This window comes from Capra hircus, unplaced genomic scaffold (assembly GCF_001704415.2).
Source record: "Capra hircus breed San Clemente unplaced genomic scaffold, ASM170441v1, whole genome shotgun sequence".
NCBI lineage: Eukaryota > Metazoa > Chordata > Mammalia > Artiodactyla > Bovidae > Capra > Capra hircus.
Window position 1 is genome coordinate 6436 of NW_017189848.1, and position 18015 is coordinate 24450.

General features: G+C 43.2%; 2 protein-coding genes across 2 annotated transcripts; both read right to left on the reverse strand.

Moving 5' to 3' along the window:
- Nucleotides 1–281: 281 nt before the first annotated feature.
- LOC102171593 (antigen WC1.1-like) lies at nt 282–15894 on the reverse strand. The gene is made up of 7 exons (XM_018044795.1): nt 15742–15894; nt 5874–6318; nt 5592–5624; nt 4907–5044; nt 4430–4519; nt 3425–3562; nt 282–471 (listed from the first exon to the last, which is right to left on the reverse strand). The coding sequence occupies exons 1-7, from the start codon at nt 15892–15894 to the stop codon at nt 326–328; spliced, it is 1143 nt and encodes a 380-aa protein (XP_017900284.1). The 3' UTR covers nt 282–325.
- A 1064-nt stretch (nt 15895–16958) lies between these two features.
- Nucleotides 16959–17519, reverse strand: LOC108634700 (antigen WC1.1-like; the record flags this gene model as incomplete). The annotated part of the gene is made up of 1 exon (XM_018044797.1): nt 16959–17519. A coding segment is annotated over one exon (561 nt), but the record flags the coding sequence as incomplete, so codon positions are not given.
- Nucleotides 17520–18015: the final 496 nt, after the last annotated feature.

The following is an 18015-nucleotide window of genomic DNA, read 5'->3' on the forward strand; positions in this document are numbered from 1 at the left end:
GAATGTAGACCAAGTTTACATCCTTTTCTAAATAAAAGTGACCTGGAGCACTTGTGAGCATGTCCTTATTAGCCTCTAAGACAGGTGACAAAGCAGGTCAGCTCACTCATCTTGAATTTCCTTTGAGGAAGATGGCATTTGAGGACCAATCCTCTAAAAGCATTTGACATGCAACTTGCTAAATTAACAACACAGCAAAAAGTTAATTTATTCAGAATATTTCATTTTGAGCAATTTTCATATGACACAATTACAGGTCAGCACTACACTATTGAAATACAGGCAATTAGAATATCTGAGGCTTCATCTCATATTTAATACAGCATCACGAGAAAGTCACTGGGGATGTTCCCAGGGCACTGAGTTCAACATCATCGTACCCAGCGTCCCCTTTCTTCCCCTGGAGCAGCCAGAGGCTCTCTTCTCCTTCCCCAGGATCAGCAGCCTCTCTGGAGAAGTTCAGACAAGAGCCTGAAATAGAAAAGAGAAGTTTGATTAGAACTGAGACATGAGGATGGGACAGAACCCTCTGGTGGAAGGCAGTCAAGCAAGTGCTTATGACAAAGCATCCCTGGGACCCAGGTATGGGGAGGGAGGCTCAGGCTATTTCACATGAGTTCCAGTGAGGACGGATCCAAGCTATGCTCTCAGATCCAGTTCATGTGGTCTCCTGGGCCTCAGTGCATGTGGAAATCCTGCATCACAGGAGACCTGTGCTCAGGAGCTCTGGGAGACCTGCTTCCAGGCAACACAATACCAATGAGATGCCCAGCAATGGTAAGAATCATAAAAAGGAATCTAAATTGTTCTCCTTTCGCAGGTGATAGATGCAAATTCACAATAAGAGGGAGACTGGAAACAGGAAAAATCTGAATTTGTCACTCACAACCCAAGTCTGCTCTTAGTTGACTTGACTCCTGTTCCCAAATGTCCACAAATAGTATCACAGGTGCAGCCACAGATATCTCCTCCCCAGAAACTACACAGGCCCTCAGATGGAGAAATACTCTTTTCTAGAGAATGAGTGTCTTCTCGCAGCTACTGAAATATCAGTTTGTGTGATACACGCAGTCAAAGGCTTTGGCTTAGTTAATAAAGCAGAAATAGATGTTTCTCTGGAACTCTCTTGCTTTTTTGATGATCCAGCGAATTTTGGCAATTTGATCTCTGGTTCCTCTGCCTTTTCTAAAGCCAGCTTGAACATCAGGAAGTTCGCGGTTCACGTATTGCTGAAGCCTGGCTTGGAGAATTTTGAGCATTACTTTACTAGTGTGTGAGAAGAGTGCAATTGTGTGGTAGTTTGAACATTCTTTGGCATTGCCTTTGTTTGGGGTTGGAATGAAAACTGACTTTTTCCAGTCCCATATCCACTGCTAAGTTTTCCAAATTTGCTGGCATATTGAGTGCAGCACGTTCACAGCATCATCTTTTAGGATTTGAAAGAACTCAACTGGAATTCCATCACCTCCACTAGCTTTGTTCATAGTAATGCTTCCTAAGGCCCACTTGACTTCACATTCCAGGATATCTGGCTCTAGGTGAGTCATCACACCTTCATGATTATCTGGGTCATAAAGTTCTTTTTTATAGTTCTTCTGTGTATTCTTGCCTCCTCTTCTTAATATCTTCAGCTTCTTTTAGGTACATAATATTACTGTCCTTTATTTTACACATCTTTGCCTGAAATATTCCCTTGGTATCTGTAATTTTCTTGATGAGATCTCTAGTCTTTCCCATTGCATTGTTTTCCTCTGTTTCCTTGCACTGATCAGTGACGAAGGCTTTCTTATCTCACCTTGCTATTCTCTGGAACTCTATACTCAAATGGATATATCTTTCCTTTTCTCCTTTGGTTTCACTTCTCCACTTTTCTCAGCTATTTGTAAGGCCTCCTCATGATTGAGGAGGCCTCTGAGGAAGCCATTTTTCCTTTTTTGCATTTCTTTTTCTTAGGGATGGTCTTGATCCCTGCCTCCTGTACAATGTCATGAACCTCCATCCATAATTCATCAGGCACTCTGCCCATCAACCTAATGCCCTGAATGTATTTGTCACTTTTACTGTATAATTATAAGGAATTTGATTTAGGTCATACCTGAATGGTCTAATGGGTTTCTCTACTTTCTTCAATTTAAGTCTGAATTTGGCAATAAGGAGTTCATGATCTGAGCCACCGTCAGCTCCCAGTCTTGTTTTTGCTGACTATATACAGCATCTCCATTTTGGCTGCAAAGAATATAATCAATCTGATTTTGGTACTGACCATCTGATGATGTCCACATGCAGAGTCCTCTCTCGTGTTCTTGGAAGAGGATGTTTGTTATGACCAGTGCGTTCTCTTGGCAAAACTCTATTAGCCTTTGCCTTGCCTCATTTTGTACTCCATGGCCAAATTTGGCTGTTACTCCAGGTATCTCTTGACTTCTTACTTTTGCATTCTAGTCCCTTGTAATGAAAAAGACATCTTTTTAAGGTGATAGTTCTGAAAGGTCATGAGAGTCTTCATAGAACGGCAACTTCACCTTCTTCAGCATTACTGATTCGGCATAGACCTGGATTACTGTGATATTGAATGGTTTGCCTTCATGTATGCAACAGTGCAAAGATATTATTAAAACACTTGTTCCACCTTTGAATTTGGTTCAGTTCAGTTCAGTCACTCAATCATGCCTGACTCTCTGTGACTCCATGGACTGCAGCACATCAGGCTTCCCTGTCTATCACCAACTCCTAGAGCTTGCTCAAACTCATATCAATCGAGTCAGTGATGCCATCCAGCTTCATCTCCTTCTCCTCCTGCCTTCAATCTTTCCCAGCACCAGGGTCTTTTCTAAGGAGTCAGTTCTTCGCAACAGTTGGCCAAAGTATTGGAGCTTCTACTTCAGCTCAGTCCTACCAATGAATATTCAAGATTGATTTCCTTTAAATTGACTGGGTTGATCTCCTTGCCATCCAAGGGTCTCTGAAGAGTCTTGTCCAACACTACAGTTCAAAAGCATAAATTCTTCAGCACTTAGCTTTCTTTTAAATATGCTCAGTTAATTGATGTTTCTGTTTCGGCCATGACACAATGCTTGCCGGATCTTAGTTCCTTGACCAGAGTTGAACCTAGGCCCTAGCAGTGAAAGTGCAGAATCCTAACCTCAGGACCACCAGGAAATTCTGTATAAATCTTCATGAAAGTATATCACATATGAAGTGATAAGTTTATGTCACATTATGGAGATATGAATGCCAAAAGCAGAGTGATTCCTCACTCCTTACAAGAAGTCTGACAGCATTAAATATGGCACTGGTCAAGATGATGCTACCAAATGTATGAGATTACCTATGTTTTGAATCTCTAAGGAGGCTGGGCATTGAGGAACACAAATTCACTATTTCCAGATAGAAAGATTTCAGGAGATCAACTGACCCCACTCACCTGTCTGAGAGGACCTCACCCCATCGTCCTTCTCTGGGAGCACTTCCTCCTCACTCCCCTGAGAGGCAGGAGGAGTTCCAGGCACTGGTACTTCTTCAACATCATCATAATTTTCAGTAGGGACATCAGTCCTCTGATCTGGGGGTTCCAAGAGCATACAAGGGAGTGTATGAAACCCCAGTAAGTGGGTTGTTCTGGGGAATAGATAAGATACCTTCTGACCCAGAGTTTCTGAGTTTCTGAATAGAGGCACCAGTCACTCCTTGTTTCAAAAGACTTTTTTCTCTAAGACCATGTTTCATTTTGATGTGTCCATAAGCCAAAACATGATTTTACATATCTTACTATTTTCTGAGGTAAACTACGTATCTCAAAGCAACTTTTCCACCCTTGAGTATTGCTAAAGGACTTTGACAAATTGTGCTTTACAGATGTTATTTTTTAAAAACATTGTGTGCCTGTGGTGATTCTGGACACAGAGAGAGCAGCCCCAATGTGAGACATTACAGAATAGTCAGAGAAGGAGAAGGATAAACCCCATCTGGACACAAGGGATGCCACTGGTCCATCAGAGGAAAACCACTCCCCTTACATCTCCTCTGAGGGAAACTCTCCTCCCCAAAGCCCAGCTGAGCCAGGTCCATCTCTATTTCCTGGAGCGGATCTGGAGTCACTGTTGTCCTCACCATCTCTGGTGTAATACGGCAGTTTAGTCAGTGAGAAATCTGACGGGAAGCCTCATGTGGAGACAAATATCACACAACACACAGAATGACCCTCCCCACACCCACGACCTGTGTTAAGGCTGAGAAGGGACAGGCCTGGCTCCTGCAGTGTAGACAGAGGCTGGGAGATCACGGGGCTCTGAGAGGCCATCCTGCCTCTCTGGAGGAGCCATCTCTATGAGCCTGGGGCACACATGGGATCTGCAGATGCTGAGAAGATGTGCACAGCCAGGGGGTGGTGACAACCAGAGATCCCAAGAGGGCAGACAGAGACACTCACCTGGGCTGCCCAGACCTTCCTTCTGTGTCAGAAGGTAATCGAGCTCCTCATACACAGCTTCAGCAAGAGCATGTTCATAGCTAGATAAGGCTGAGAGATCCCCCAGCAGGTCAGAGAAGCTTCCCCAGATACCCCGATCCAGCCAGCCCACCTTCACCTCCCTGGCGCTCACACGGGGGCCGCCAGGACCTCAGCATCGTCTGCTACCCCGTGCACCATGTCTGCACATTCTCCCCTCGTCTGACCCTGATCACAGCTCAGCGCCAGCTCTGTCTGGTCTCACAGGAGGGGCCATGACTCGTGAGAGCTCACAGCCCAGTCCTAAGAGCCTCTGTCTACTCAGCCCTTAGAGCTCAGCACAGAGCACATGGAGTCTGCAACTCAGAACAGTACCTGGCCCAGGTTCCCCTCCTCACACCTGCCCCATCTCCTGCCTCCACACACCCTCCCTGGCCCCCAGGTCCCCCTGCAGCCCACCTCTGCGCTCTGCTCTCCATCTGAGCAGCTGAGTCACCAGGATGACAAGGACCATGAAGAGAAGGGCTCCCAGGATGAGGCAGAGGACCCCAGGCAGGGAGAAGATGCCAGGGAGAGAATTTGAGGTTGTTCTGGTCCCTAGGGGAACAGGAAAAAGGGCTGGAGATAGTCTTGGGCACAGAGAAATCTCCTGCGTCAGCATTTTCAGGAGCTCCGGACAATGGCGTCTCAGCCTCAGACAGTGTCAGGGCTCCCCCGGGTCTCGTCCTGAGACAAGTCAACTCCACTCTGGCCAGTGGGGCCCCGAGGCAGAGATGGGGATTGTCAGGGAGGTGCCCTGCCGAGACAGCCTCTGAGGACCCAGCTCATTTGTTCTCCTTGGGCTTCAGGAGACAGAGCATCGAACAGTCCTGAGACCCGCACCTCACTAATGAGGAGAAACACACAGGGTCAGGTGGGAGTTCCTTAGATTCTACAACATGGGAACCAGAGTTCCTTGGCCCCCGGGCATGAGAACATTTGACCCTGGACATCAAGGCAGGGGATTGCCCCAGTGTAATGCCCTGGCTGCTTCCCAAGAGCCACGGCTCCTCAGACTCTTTCCTCTTCTGAGCTGTCAGAAAGCCCACAGAACAGGTCCCCAGTATTTGAGTATTCTCCCTTGCCCATGGATGGATCACAGTACCTGCTGTTGTCGTGGGCAATGTTGTCCTTACACCTAAAGAGAAAAACAGTAGTGTGGGGAAGAAGAATTGGCCAAAACACAGGCAAACCTTTTCCTTCCTGAACCTGAAATCACCCTTCAGTCTCCACAACATCAGTGTCCAGTCCTCCCAGCTCCCTCATCCTAGATCAGAGCCCCAGCACCCGGGATGTCTGAATACAAACTCCCCACAACGCCTGGCCCAGCCCACTGCCCCTGCACTGCCCCAGCTCACCCAGGGTGGACCCCGAGCCCCTCACTCACCAGAGCACCTCACACCAGCATCCTCCTCGTGTTTGCAATCGTTCTGCCCCCAGGGCTCTGCAGCACAGTCCCACAGGGAGGATTCCCGGCCCCTGCACTGCACCCCATCCAGCCAGATGCTCCCATTTCCAGGGCCAAATGTCGCGGCCCGCACGGCTTCCAGGGCCTGGCCACAGCCCAGCTGCTGACACACCACCTCGGCCTCTGCCAGGCTCCAGGAGTCATCACACACGGTTCCCCAGGAGCCGCTGTGCCAGACCTCCACCCGCCCTGAGCACTCGCTGTCTCCTCCCCTGAGTCGGAGCTTCTCTCTGTCTGAAAAGGCAGCAGCCCCTCCTGTGACTGCCCTGGTGGGAGGAAGGAGCCCCTGGGAGCCACAGGGGAGGGGGCGGGGCTGATGTACCTGTGCAGGGGGCAGCAGCTGGACAGCTCTTGGCTCTTCTTCCTGCAAACAACAGGGAAACAGTGGATCAGGAATAGCTGGGGGTGGTCTTGTCCCCAAATAAGAGTATCTAAGGCCCTTGGGACAGTACAAATGACACATGAAAACACAGGCTCTTTATCTCCTGGGCTGAAACATTCACTGCATCTGATCACCAGCTGAAATTACTTTAAATATTTACTTGTTTATCAGCCTTCACACCCCACAGCAAATATAAACACAGACATCTACAAATGTACACACACTCCTCTGAGAGAAAGGTCCATTAGAAGAAGGACTTTGTATATCTTATATATGCCTTGTTTCTGCTATTAGGACAGTGCCTGCACATTGTATGCACTCATTCAACAATATCTATGGAAAACCATTTCTAAATACCTAGATAGAGGCTTGATAAATATTCATTAAATGAATGGACAAATAAAATTCAGCGAAATAAAATTTTTTTTGAAATTCATACTAATGAAATAGTAATCCATATATAAACTAATGGTAACAGTCTATGATAATAGTTCACATTAAAAATAATCAGTCCAGAAGCACAGAGTCAATTTATATTCAAAATCTCATGTACATAATTTTAATGGAAAATTATTAGATAGATTATAAACTACTCTTATCTATTATTCAATGTGACAGTGGGCAAGTGAAGACTACTGTTGTAAAAGGAACCCTCTTTTCCAAACTTATTTTTAATTGGAAGATAATTGCTCCACAATGTAATGTTGGTTATGTGTGTGTGTGTTAGTCACTCAGCCATGTCCAGCTCTTTGTGACCCTATGGACTGCAGCCCACCAGGCTCCTCTGTCCATAGGATTTTCCAGGCAAACATACTGGAGTGGATTGCTATTCACTTCTCCACTGGATCTTCCCTACCCAGGGATCAAGCCCAGGTCTCCCACACTGCAGGCAGTTTCTTTGCTGTCTGAGCCACCAGAAAAGCCCATAGTGTTGGTTAGGAATCTCTTAAAAAGGAAATATACAGGAAAGACTTAGTAGAATTCTGAGAAGATATATGGACACATATATGTACACACTGAGTAAGCCAGAAATTTTTGCAATAGTGAAAAAAAGCCTACTGAGAAAAAATTTGTATTGAGAAGATGCAGAAATAATAAACAAAAGACTGAAAATATATATAAAAGAATGGAAGCTGACAGAAATAAATATAAATTTAAAAAACAGAAGGGTAAATAGTACCTGTCATAAAGTATCAACATTTATAAATTCTTTCCAGATCATCCTATCAAACCTCCTACCCACTCTATGCAGAGAACCTCTGAGGAAACGATGGCAGGACCTCTGTGAGCAGGTTGCTCATTTTCATGGTCAAAGACTTTACCACTTCTCAATTTACAGGGTTTAATTATAGGAAAAACACCATCAATAAAAGGTCTCATAGTTTAATGCCTCTTTGGCCTTCAAATGAAAAAGACAAAGAGATGAGCAAAGAGAGGCAAGGAACGGACTGAGCCTCTGCTTTTGAAATATCTGATCCCACATTCTTTTAGCTATGGGTTTCAGGCAACATCCAGCATACCATTCAAGGTGTAAAATGGGGTGTGTGTGTGTGTGTGTGTATATGTGGAGGGGGAGGGAAGGAGAAAGAGAAACAGAGAGAGAAATGTGAAGGAATAAGGTGTTAGGGTTTGACTATTTGTCACCCTTGCCAGCATTTATTTATTTTATTCAAAATTTATTGCTTAAAAAAAAGTTTATTGCTGAAATTTCAATTCCCAATGTAGCAGTATTTAGTGGGGGAATCTTCTCAAATTCTTCCAAAAAAAGAAGAAAAGAACACTTCCAAATTCATTTTCTGAAGCCAACATTAGTCTGATACCAAAGCCAGATAAGGACACCATGAGAAAAGAAAATTACGGGATAATACTCTGATAAATACAGGCGCAAAAATCGTCCACAAAACACTAGAAAACTGAATTTGAAAATACACTAAAAGAATCATACACGATCAGTTCAATTCAGTCACTCAGTCGTGTTCGACTCTGTGACCCCATGAATCGCAGCACGCCAGGCCTCCCTGTTCATCAGCATCTCCTGGAGTTCACTCAGACTCACATCCATCGAGTCCTTGATGCCATCCAGCCATTTCATCCTGGGTCGTCCCCTTCTCCTCCTGCCCCCAATCCCTCCCAGCATCAGAGTCTTTTCCAGTGAGTCAACTCTTCTCATGAGGTTGCCAAAGTACTGGAGTTTCAGCTTCAGCATTATTCCTTCCAAAGAAATCCCAGGGCTGATCTCCTTCAGAATGGACTGGTTGGATCTCCTTGCAGTCCAAGGGACTCTCAAGAGTCTTCTCCAACACCACAGTTCAAAAGCATCAATTCTTTGGCACTCAGCCTTCTTCACAGTCCAGCTCTCACATCCATACATGACCACAGGAAAAACCATAGCCTTGACTAGACGGACCTTTGTTGGCAAAGTAATGTCTCTGCTTTTGAATATACTATCTAGGTTGGTCATATCTTTTCTCCCAAGGAGTAAGCGTCTTTTAATTTCATGGCTGCAATCACCATCTGCAGTGATTTTGGAGCCCGAAAACATAAAATCTGACACTGTTTCCACTGTTTCCCCTTCTATTTGCCATGGAGTGATGGGACCAGATGCCATGATCTTTGTTTTCTGAATGTTGAGCTTTAAGCCAACTTTTTCGCTCTCCTCTTTTATTTTCATCAAGAGGCTTTTTAGCTCCTCTTCACTTTCTGCCACAAGGATGGTGTCATCTGCATGTCTGAGGTGATTGATATTTCTCCCGGCAATCTTGATTCCAGCTTGTATTTCTTCCAGTCCAGCGTTTCTCATGATGTACTCTGCATAGATGTTATATAAGCAGGGTGACAATATACAGCCTTGACGTAGTCCTTTTCCTATTTGGAACCAGTCTGTTGTTTCATGTCCAGTTCTAACTGTTGCTTTCTGACCTGCATACAGGTTTCTCAGGAGGCTGGTTAGGTGGTCTGGTATTCCCATCTCTTTCAGAATTTTCCACAGTTGATTGTGATCCACACAGTCAAAGGCTTTGGCATAAAAAAGCAGAAATAGATGTTTTTCTGGAACTCTCTTGCTTTCTCCATGATCCAGCAGATGTTGGCAATTTGATGTCTGGTTCCTCTGCCTTTTCTGAAACCAGCTTGAACATCAGGGAATTCATGGTTCACGTATTGCTGAAGCCTGGCTTGGAGAATTTTGAGCATTACTTTAACTAGCATGTGAGATGAGTGCAATTGTGTGGTAGTTTGAACATTCTTTGGCATTGCCTTTCTTTGGGATTGGAATGAAAACTGACCTTTTCCAGTCCTGTGGCCACTGCTGAGTTGTCCAAATTTGCTGGCATATTGAGTGCAGCACTTTCACAACATCATCTTTCAGGATTTGAAACAGCTCAACTGGAATTCCATCATCTCCACTTGCTTTATTCATAGTGATGCTTTCTAAGGCCCACTTGACTTCATTTTCCAAGATCTCTGGCTCTAGATTAGTGATCACATCATCATGATTATCTGGGTCGTGAAGGTCTTTTTTGTACAGTTCTTCTGTGTATTCTTGCCACCTCTTCTTAATATCTTCTGCTTCTGTTAGGTCCAGACCATTTCTGTCCTTTTTCGAGCCCATCTTTGCATGAAATGTTCCCTTGGTGTCTCTGATTTTCTTGAAGAGATCTCTAGTCTTTCCCATTCTGTTGTTTTCCTCTATTTCTTTGCATTGGTCGCTGAGGAAGGCTTTGTTATCTCTTCTTGCTATTCTTTGGAACTCTGCATTCAGATGCTTACATCCTTCCTTTTCTCCTTTGCTTTTCGCCTCTCTTCTTTTCACTTCTATTTGCAAGGCCTTCCCGGACAGCTACTTTGCTTTTTTGCATTTCTTTTCCATGGGGATGGTCTTGATCCCTGTCTCCTATACAATGTCACAAACCTCCGTCCATAGTTCATCAGGCACTCTATCTATCAGATCTAGCCCCTTAAATCTATTTCTCACTTCCACTGGATAATCATAAGGGATTTGATTTAGGTCATTCCTGAATGGTCTAGCAGTTTTTCCTGCTGTCTTCAATTTCAGTCTGAATTTGGTAATAAGGAGTTCATGATCTGAGCCACAGTCAGCTCCTGGTCTTGTTTTTGTTGACTGTATAGAGCTTCTCCATCTTTTGCTGCAAAGAATATAATCAATCTGATTTTGGTGTTGACCATCTGGTGATGTCCATGTGTAGAGTCTTCTCTTGTGTTGTTGGAAGAGGGTGTTTCCTATGACCAGTGCATTTTCTTGGCAAAACTCTATTATTCTTTCCCCTGCTTCATTCTATATTCCAAGGCCAAATTTGCCTATTACTCCAGGTGTTTCTTGACTTCCTACTTTTGCATTCCAGTCCCCTATAATGAAAGGGACATCTTTTTTGGGGTGTTAGTTCTAAAAGGTCTTGTAGGTCTTCATAAAACCGTTCAACTTCAGCTCCTTCAGCATTACTGGTTGGAGCATAGACTTGGATAACTGTGATATTGAATGGTTTGCCTTGGAGATGAACAGAGATCATTCTGTCATTTTTGAGATTGCATCCAAGTACTGCATTTCAGACTCTTCTGTTGACCAGGATGGCTACTTCATTACTTCTGAGGGATTCCTGCCCGCAGTAGTAGATATAATGGTCATCTGAGTTAAATTCACCCATTCCAGTCCATTTTAGTTCACTGATTCCTAGAATGTCAATGTTCACCCTTGCCATCTCTTGTTTGACCCCTTCCAATTCGCCTTGATTCATGGACCCGACATTCCAGGTTCCTATGCAATATTGCTCTTTACAGCATTGGATCTTGCTTCTATCACCAGTCACAGCCACAACTGGCTATTGTTTTTGCTTAGGCTCCATCCCTTCCTTCTTTCTGGAGTTATTTCTCAACTGATCTCCAGTAGCATATTGGGCACCTAATGACCTGGGGATTTCCTCTTTTGGTATCCTATCATTTTGCCTTTTCATACTGTTCATGGGGTTCTCAAGGCAAGAATACTGAAGTGACTTGCCATTCCCTTTTCCAGTGGACCGTGATGATCAAGTGATATTTGTTCCAAGGATACAAGGATAGTTCAACATTCACAAATTAATCAATGTGATACACCAAATAAATACAATGAAAGTAAAAATCATATCCTCCAAGGATGCAGAAAAAGTGTTTGACAAATTCAACATCCACTTACAGTAAAAATTCTTTTACAAAGTAGGTATAGAAGGATTGCATCTCAACATAATTAAGGCCATATGAAAAGTACACAGCTAACATCATACTTGACTGTAAAAAACTGAAAGCTTTTCCTCTGAAATCAGACACAAGACAAAAATGTCTACTCTCACCACTTTTATTCAACTTAGTTTTGGTAGTCCCATCCAGATCCATCAGGCAATAAAAAGAAAATCAGGATATCCAAATCTGAAATGAAGAGGCAAAATTGACACTATCTGCAGATTGAAAACTGAAAGTGTTAGTCACTCAGTCGTGTCTGACTCTTTACAACACCAAGGACTGCAGCCTGCCAGGCTCCTCTGTCCATTGGGATTCTCCAGGCAAGAATATTGGAGTGGGTTGCCATTCCTTCCTCCAGGGGATCTTCCTGACCCAGGGACTGAACCCAGGTCTCTTGCATTGCAGACAGATTCTCTACTATCAGAGTCATGAGGAAAGAAACCCCCTTACATGATATTATATGTAGAAAACACTGAAGACTTCAGCAAAAATATGAGAACGAATACACTCAGTAAAGTTGTAGAATGAAAAATCTGTACACAAAAATCATATGCATTTCTTTACACTAACAACAAACCGCTATAAGAGAAACTGAGAAAACAATTCTATTTACATTTGCATGAAAATGAATAATATACCTAGGAATAAAGTTAATCAAGGAGGTGAAAGACCTGTACACTGAAAACTATAAACACATTGATGAAAGACACTGAAGATGACTCAAATAAATGGAAAGATATTCTGTGCTCGTGGATTGGAAGATCTAATATTATTAACATGCCCATACTACCCAAAATAATCTACGGATTCACTGCAATCCTTACCAAAATTCCAATGGAAATTTTCACAGATACAGAAGAAACAATCCTAAAATTTGCATGGAACCACAAAAGACGCTCAATACCAAAGCAATCTTGAGAATGAATAACAAAGTTAGAGGTGTCATGCTTCCTGATTTCAAACTATATTACAAAGCTATATTAATCAAAACAGTATGTCATTGGTATAAAAATGAACACAGAGATCAATGGAACAGAATAGAGAGTCCATAAATAAACCCACATTTCTATGGTCACTTAACTTTTGGCAAAGAAGCCAAGAATATACAGTGGGAAAAGGACAGTTTTTTCAGTAAATGGCATTGGGAAAACTGGACAGCCATATGCGAAAAATGAAACTGGACCACTATCTTACACCATTCACAAAAATTAACTCAAAATAGATTAAAGACTTGATCACAAGTCCTGAGGCCATAAAATTTCTACAGGAAAAAAACAGAAAATAAAATCCTTGACACCAGTCTTTGTGATGACCATTTGGATTTGACACCAAAAGCAAAGGGAACAAAAGTAAAAACAAGTAGTTGTGATGACATAAAGCTAAAAAGCTTCTGCCCAATTAAGAAAACCATCAACAAAGTGAAAAAGAAACCTATGGAATTGGAGAAAATATTTGCATATTATATTTCTGGTAAGGATTATTATCCAAAATACACAAAAAACTCATACAACTCAGTAGCAAAAAACAAACAATCTGATTTTTTTTAATGGGAAGAGAACCTGAACAGACATTTTTTTTTTTTAATACATACAACTTGCCAATAGGTACAGGAAAACGTGCTCAACCCTATTAATCATCAGAAAATACAAATCAAAACCACAATGAGATATCACCTCAGATCCTCTAGAAAGGCTTTTATCCAAAAGAAGAAATAACAGGAGTTGAGAAGAATGTGAAGAGACTGGAGAGCTTTCGCACAGTTAGAGGGAATGTAAGTTGAGGCAGCCCCTATGGAAACAGCATTGAGGTGCATCAAAAATTAAAAATAGAACTGCCATATGATTTAGGAATTTCACTTTGGAGTATTTATCTGAAGGCAACAAAAACACTAACTTGAAAACCCAATGTTCACTGCAGCAACATATGTTCAGTTGCTAGGTTGTGTCTGATGTTTGCAACCCCATGGACATGGAGCATGCCAGGCTCCTCTGTCCTTCACTAACTCCCAAAGTTTCCTCAAATTCATGTCCACTGAACTGGTGATGCTATCTATCTCATCCTCTGTGGCCCCCTTCTTCTTTTGCCTTCAATATTTCCCAGCATCAGGGTCTTTTCCAATGAGTCAGCTCTTTTCATCAGGTGGCCAAAGCATTGGAGCTTCAGCTTCAGCACCAGTCCTTCCAATGAATATTCAGGGTTGATTTCCTTTAGGATTGATTGGTTTGATCTCCTTTCTGCCCAAAGGACTCGCAATGGAACTGTGGCATCTAAGCACGACAATTCAAAAGAATCAACTCTTTCTAGCTTCTTCTATAACCTGGCTCTCACGTCTAGAGATGACTACTAGAAAAAATATAGCTTTGACCATATGGAACTTTGTCAGCAAAGTGATGTCTCTTTTTAATACCCTGTCTAGGTTTGTTACAGAGGAGCAAACCTCTTTTAATCTCATGGCTGCAGTCACCGTCAGCAGTGATTTGGGAGTCCAAGAAAATAAAATCTGTCACTGTTTCCACTTTCTCCCCTTTCATTTGCCACAAAGTGCTAATGATCTTAGTTTTTAGAATGTTGAATGTTGAGATGTAAGCCAGCTTTTTCACTCTCCTCTTTCATCCTCAATGAGAGGCTCTTTAGTTCCTCTTTGCTTTCTGCCATTAGAGTGGTAGCATCTGTGTATCTGAAGTTGTTGATATTTCTCACAGTAATCTTGATTCCAGCTTGTGATTCATCCCGCCTGGCATTTCCTATGATGGTCTCTGCATATAAGTTAAATAAACAGGGTGACAATATATAGCCTTGACGAACTCTTTTCCCAATGTAGAACTAGTCGGTTGTTTCTCCATACAGGTTTCTCAGGAGGCAGGTAAGGTGCTCTGGTATTCTCACCTCTTCAAGAATTTTTCACAGTTCATTGTGATCCAAATGGTCAAAGGCTTTATGTAGTCAATGGAGCAGATGTTTCTCTGGAATTCTCTGGCTTACTCTATGATCCAACAAGTGTTGGCAATTTGATCTCTAGTTTCTCTGCCTTTTCTAAACCCAGCTTGTACATCTCAGAAGTTCTCACTTCACTTACTGCTGAAGCCTAACCTGAAAGACTTTGAGCATAACCTTGCTAGCATGTGAAATGAGCACAATTGTGAGGTAGTTTGACCATTCATTGGCATTGCCCTTCTTTGACTGAAATAAAAACTGACCTTCTCTAGTCCTGTGGCCACTGATGAATCTTCCAAATTTGCTGACGTATTGACTGCAGCACTTTAACAGTATTACCTTTTAGTATTTTATAGCAATATATATGAGTCAAACAATGTAAGTCTTCACTGATGAATGGATAAAGAAAACATAATATAGACTTACATCCACCCATAAAAAAGAAGAAAATCTTGCAACAACATGGATGGACCTTGAGGGCATTATGTTGAGTGAAACAAATCAGACAGAGAAAGAAAAATACCATGTAATCTCATTTATATGTGTAATATTAAAACAAAAAGCAAGTTCAGAGATGCCGAGTCATTGGTGGCTGCCAGAGGTGGGGGATTTGGTGCAGGCAAAGGTAATCACAAGGTATAAATTTGAACTATAAAATTAATAGATGAAGAGATACAACATACAGCATGGTGACTATAGTGAATACTGTATTGTCTATTTGAAAGATGGCAAGAAAATACATCTTAAACATTCTCACCATGTAAGAAAAATATTTAACTATATATATGGATCCGTATATATGGATCTATATATATGGACCCATATATAGAGACATAACTAACTTACTGTAGTGATCATTTATCAATACACACAAACATATAAGCATTATGTTGTACACAGCAAAAAATATAATGTTGTATTAATTATATCAATTAAAATTTTAAGTAAGCAATTTTGGAACATGTCGATAAAATGAGCTCCATCCAAACTTCATTTTATAAACTCAACTTAAACCCATCACTTAGATTTTAAAATATCAAATCTCACTAATAACTTCCTACAGAGTTGGGAAAGACACAGAAACAGACATAAGTCACCTGCACATGAGATGTAGGCTTCCTCCTTTGGAGAGCATGAACTGTATTTCCATGGGCCAGAAGGACACTGCCAGAGAGAGGTATCAGTTTTCCGACACTGAATTAAATCTACCCACCGGGGTCTAGAACCTTCCCTGAGACCAACAGAGGTGTTGAGACTTCCGCTGTCCCCACAGCCAAGCTGACTGCAGATGATGGACACGGTGACATCGTCCATGGGGCTGCGGCAGACACTCCCCCAGGTCCCGTTGTAGAAAACTTCCAGCCACCCAGCACACTGCTGGTCCTCGCTCACCATCCTGAGGGCCAGGAACTCTGAGATCGAAAAGGAGGAGACAGGACATAGTGAGCACCCCACTCAGTGCTCTGGGTCTTCCTCTCTCCCCAAAATTGTGAACATTCATCTGTGACCCAGCTGAGGAAGTAAATTCATTAGATGACCAGAGTGAAACTTGTCTCCTTTTCACCTGACTTTGTCCATTTGTGACTGTCTTTCTAAATATTTCTACCACCGTAATGTAGTGGATATGAACTCAGAGGAAGACCAACCTGGACACCTGCAGGGAGAGGGAGCTGACTCCTGCTTCCTGACAAAACATCTAAGAGAGTGTATGAAAGGGATGTGATGGGGACAGTGTGGAGGCAGATAGAATAAGGGACCCACAAATGTCCACATGGAGGTTGTGTCTGTGTTTCCTTATCCAGCAAAAGGGACTTTACATATGTGATTAAGGTATGGTCCTTGGGATGGTAAGAGTCACCTGAAATATGGCGGATTAACCACCTGAGCACAGTCTAATCACATTCTTAGACTCACTATCCTTTAAAGGGGAATCCTTTTCCTCATTCTGGTTAGAGGGAGATGTGAATATGGATAATGGTCAGAGAGGTGGAGCGTTGCTGGTCTGATGATGAACAGAAGGGGGTTATGAGTGAAGGAAGGCATTCAGCTTCTAGAAGCTTGAAAAGACAAGAAACAGATTCTTTCCCAGAGGCTCAGAAGTGACGTGGCCCTACTGAAACTTTTATCACAGTCCAGCGAGATCCCTGCTGGACATCTAAGCTAGAGAAGTGTAAGGAAATAAATATGTTGTTTTAAACCACTAACAATGTAGCAATTTGTTATAGAACAAACAAAAACTAGCACAGTGGCTTTAAGACTTCTCTACTCTATGTACCAGAAGGCTGAGCCCTGATTTCAAAAAAAAAAACTGTGAGAAAAGGCTCTGCCAGGAAACACTACTGAGAAGAAAGGACCAGAATCTCAGCTGCTGCAGGAGGCTGTGAAAGCACCTTGTCTTCCCCTCTGCTGGAAAGACAGGCTCCACGGGAGGAAGCCTCCTTCTCTGGTCCTTTCAGCATCTATCTCTCAGGGCTCAGATCCCCGTCCTCCAGGGTCCCACCCCTCCCCCAGCCTGTGGACAGTGTGGAGTGCTGACCTGAGCAGATGACCCCCGCGTCCTCCTTGTGTCTGCAGTCGTGCTGCCCCCAGCCCCGGGAAGGGCACATCCACACCTGGGACTCATTTCCAGCACAGTTCATGTCGTCCAGCCAGATGGGCCCTGATCCTGCCCCAAAGTGAGCAGACCTCGTGGCATTAAGGGCTTCTCCACAGCCCAGCTGCCTGCACACCACGCGGGCATCATCCAGGTCCCAGCCATCATCACAGATGGTGCCCCAGGAGCCCTGGTCAAGGATCTCCACTCTCCCGGCGCAGAGACCGCCCCCGTCCACCAGGCGGATCTGTCTGCTGTCTGAGGAGAGAGAAATGGGACAATGGGGCGGTGACCTGGGGAATGAGAAGGGTCTTCTGTCCCGTGGGACCCTCACCTGAGCAGTATGGGGTGCTCTCCTCTGAGGCCACAGATCCTGCTGGTTCAGACACAAAGTGGTGGCACTGGGGTAGCACTTGGGTCTGGTTTCCTGAAGAAACAGTAATGATTAGAAGGTTGGGAGGGTTAAAGAACAGGAAAGTCAGTTAAATTAAATAACTTTTAGGAGAGGAGGAAAGTCTGGGGGGAAATGGATCCATGTATATGTATGGCCGAGTCCTTGGCTGTTCACCTGAAACTATAACAACATTGTTAATCGGCTATACACTAATACAAAGTAAAAAGTTCAAAAGAAAAAAAAAAAGTGACCTAGTAATGGAGCTGAGATGAAAGCTGGAACTTACTGGTAAAGTTACCATAATCTTAGTGCTCCCTTTCTCCAGGAATAGCCCTGGTCCTGACAATGGCACGATTCCTGTTTTAAGCCAAGCTTTGCCCTAAGAATGAGGTAAATAAGTTTCTCTATCCTTAATATACCCCTAAATAGAAGAAGCAAAACAAAAGCGTTTCTGAAGGAGTTGTGCAATTATTTATCTACAATGTTTGTGGTTGTAATAATACTGATATAAAAGCAATCTCATGGAAAA